The following is a 3840-nucleotide window of genomic DNA, read 5'->3' as shown; positions in this document are numbered from 1 at the left end:
TTACAGCCCAAAGTACAACTATCATATAACTGACAGTTTATGCCCCTTTATTCAATTAATCTATTTAAGTCACCAAATTAATTCTTAATTAATTTATGACTTATATTAATCAAATAATAATATTATTACTCTTTACATTATTCTCATAATATATTAATAATATTTCTTCTCTCATAATAAATCATCCTGTCAAGTTGCTATGGTGAAGGCAACCCAAAAGGACCATGCACAACCGGGTCAAATACTTGCCTAATATACGAGGAAATCATGAGTGAATTTGTTCTCATGGTAAATCATGAGTGTATTACTCTATCAGAGGTATTATGTTATAGCAGCGGTTACAGGCTCATGGTAGAAAATTTTAGAAACGTTATACCTTGTCGTATACAAGTATTAATGTTAAGTATAAGTTTTCCCCTACTTATACCTTAAGATTAAGAAATGTTTAGGTATAACACTTAATTGATAAGTATACAATTATACCTAATGTTGGAGTTAAAACCTATGGACTCACCAACTTTATGTTGACGTATTTTGAATGTGTAAAAATGTATTATTTTATGGAGTTAAAACCTATGGACTCACCAACTTTATGTTGACGTATTTTAAAATGCATGTGTTTTCAGGAACTTGAAGAGTGGGTATGTATTCGAACAGGAGAAGTTTTACTAGTATGTTTATGTTCTTTAAGAAGTATGTCATAGTCAGATATTATTTAATAAATACTAGGAAAAACAATAATGTAAATTTCAATCAACAATAAAGGTATGTATTTTCTTTAACGATTGTTCAATGTATGTTATATAACTGTGATACGAAAAATGTCGTTACACTACCCGGTGTTTCCGCTGACGGCCGGGGTGTGACAGATTGGTATCAGAGCTACTAACTATAGTGAACTAGTACTTTCTTAGGAAAGCACGTCTATGGTTTAGGGCTTACTCTATTAGGTTTAGGTATATCCCTTAGCCTACAAATAAAAAGTATTATTAATTATACTACTGAAGGACTACTTATGAGAGCGGTGACAAGGATAGACATGTCGATTTGGGTTGCTGGATTTCAGAATGGCTATATGCTAAAATGATCCTGCCCTTTCGATAGTCTTGACTGGCCGGAGCCTTATCAGATTGACCTGAAGTAACAAACAGTAGTAAAAGCGTGAATACAATAAATAAGAATATTGAGTCATATATAAAGGCTCAGACCCGCGATGAGAATACACCTTAATACCCAAAATGTTTTTGATCTCACAGATTTAGATCAAATATTCCAACTAAAGTTTATATGTGCATAGATCCTATCACAACTAGGTGTAGGTGCGCAACTACATTTTATTATGATCAGATCATATGAACTATTTAATTTGGGAGAAATATTTGATAGAGTAAACTCTTGGAGATCCAAAATGTATAGGAATTTGACATGGCACATTCACGAGAATGTATAATCATCGAGGATATGGATGAAGAAGAGGAACTTTCATTCCCTATGATGTTAGGCGATCCTTACTATCCTGTAACTCCAACCACCTTTCATCCAATACCTTCTTACAATGGAGCACCGTTACCCTCCAACGAATGGGAAGAGAGTGAACCAATGGAAGAAAGCGAATCCATGGAGGAGATAGAGTTGGTGGCACCATCTCTACCACCACCGAACACTCTTTACCGTAAAGTTCTAGGAGGAGTAAAAATGAAACGCACTGCACGTAAATCTATACCGATATGCCAAAAGCTTAAGAAGAGTCAGAAGGCAAAATCTTCAGGAAGTCATAGAGTTCAAAATGAACATGCACGGATCGCACAAACAGTTGTTAAATGGGCGGTGGAAGAAAAAGCTGCCAAGATGTATGAGACTGGTTAGTCATCTCGACCACATCTCCCACATTCTTATGAAGATAACACTTTATCTCAATTGTTTGAGAAAAGTGTGAAAATTGACAATAAGATGGAAATTTTCGAAGGGAGGGCTACTCAGCTCTCTGGAAGAGTGTGAAGGCTAGAAGGAAAAAGGACACAATATCAGGAATCGGTGATGGATGTCCATCATTGTATAAATTTTGCTTATAATGACATGATTACTCACGATGCCAGGATTGCAGAGTTAGAGCTCTACAATCAAACCTCAAGAAATGAAGAACGCACGGGAAGTCTTGAGTAGAGAACTCAAGCACTTAAAGAGCAAGTGCTTAACGTCACTGACGTGCTGGGTCATCACTTAGGTTTCTGGTAGATAAGCTACAACAAGTGGTTATGTAAATAGAGAAAATCAGACTAGTTAAGGCAAAAAGAGGAAAGTTTATAGCAAGGATGTAGAAAACCTTGCAAATTTTGCAATGTTTATAGAAACTTTTCTCTTCTAAACCAAAATAAATTGATGTAACCACTAGTAATAATTTGAAGCATACGTTATAGTAATCATTATGTTGTCTATTATGTTTTACGCTGTGAATAATAACTAGAGTATTTAGTACTCGTATATTAAATGATCAACAAAACTCATAAAAATTCTTATTATTTATAATAGGAACTAAAACTAAATGCCTAGAAGGAGTAATCGGCTAAACCCTAACCGACCATCAGCACCACAACAACAACAACCACGACCACCACCAAAAATAAATCCCTCAATAAGTACAGTGCAACTTGAAGAAATCATAGCTCAAAGAATTGTTGTGGCTCTATCTAATGTCACAAGAGATGGAGTTAGAAATGAAGGCCATGTAGGGACCGCTAGAACATGTACCTACAAAGATTTTATAAATTGGAGGCCAAAAATCTTTCATGGAAATGAAGGGGTAGTGAATTTGACAAGGTGGATAGAAAAGACAGAATCCGTCTTTCGAATAAGCTTTTGTCCAGATGATTGTAAAGTACGATTTGCAGCATGTACTTTCGCTGACGCAGCACTTACATGGTGGAATATCCATGTGAATACAATGGGAATTGATACTGCAAATTCCATGAAATGGGAGGAGCAAAAAATGATGCTAGTAGACGAGTATTGTCCTAGGGAGGAAATACATAAACTGGAACAAGAACTGTGGACCCTAACCATGAAGGGTTCAGAGATAAAAGCTTATACCGCTAGATTTAATGATCTTGCTGTAATGTGTCCAACACTTGTGACCCCTGAATATAAAAAGATTGAGCGATATATCTGGGGTTTAGCATCGCAAATCAAAGGCATGGTGATCGCATCAAAGCCTACAACTTATGACAGCACCAAGAGGATAGCTCATCAGCTAACCCTCATAGAGATCCACGGAACAGAAGTGGTCTCAAAGACTGAGTCTCCCAAAGCTAGAACAAACAAGCGCAAGTTTAATAAGAAGTATCCCAAACAATCATCTGAGAAAAGACAAGAAGTGGCAACCAACTATGCAGCCACAATAGTAGTACCTACTCAACCAAAGTCTGCATGGTGCAACCACTGGAACCGTCATCACCCAGGTGACTGTTTTGTTTGCACGAAATGCAAAACGAAGGGGCATAATGTTAGTTACTGCAGGAGTACAACACCTGCAATAGTCAATCAGCAAACAAATACTGGAATAGGTCGTGGCGAAGAAAGAAAGTGTTATGAGTGTGGAGAGGTTGGACACATCAAGAAAGAATGTCCAAAGTTAAGGAGTTAAGGAGGCATAGGGCGTGGCAGGGCATTTTTGTTCGGAAGCAGAGAGGCTATCCAGGACCCTTCGGTTGTATCTGGTACGTTTCTCATAGATAATTTTTACGCTAGCATACTCTTCGACTCTGGAGCAGATCGAAGTTTTATAACTCCGACATTTAGAAAATTGTTAATTCTTAAGTCTAGCATATTAAAAGAAATCTATGA

The 3840-nt window shown here is 36.8% G+C and overlaps 1 protein-coding gene across 1 annotated transcript; it reads left to right on the top strand.

Moving 5' to 3' along the window:
- The first annotated feature begins 2542 nt into the window (after window positions 1-2542).
- Window positions 2543-3640, top strand: LOC128126819 (uncharacterized). The gene has a single exon (XM_052764953.1). The coding sequence runs from the start codon at window positions 2543-2545 to the stop codon at window positions 3638-3640; it is 1098 nt and encodes a 365-aa protein (XP_052620913.1).
- Window positions 3641-3840: the final 200 nt, after the last annotated feature.

Source organism: Lactuca sativa, chromosome 6 (genome assembly GCF_002870075.4).
Source record: "Lactuca sativa cultivar Salinas chromosome 6, Lsat_Salinas_v11, whole genome shotgun sequence".
Lineage (NCBI taxonomy): Eukaryota > Viridiplantae > Streptophyta > Magnoliopsida > Asterales > Asteraceae > Lactuca > Lactuca sativa.
Note: the sequence above shows the minus strand (reverse complement) of the source record. Positions and strands in the feature narration are given on the sequence as shown.

Bases quoted from the DNA above. Each gene is read 5' to 3' on its own strand.
- LOC128126819 (XM_052764953.1), top strand. From the start codon at position 2,543: ATGCCTAGAAGGAGTAATCGGCTAAACCCTAACCGACCATCAGCACCA.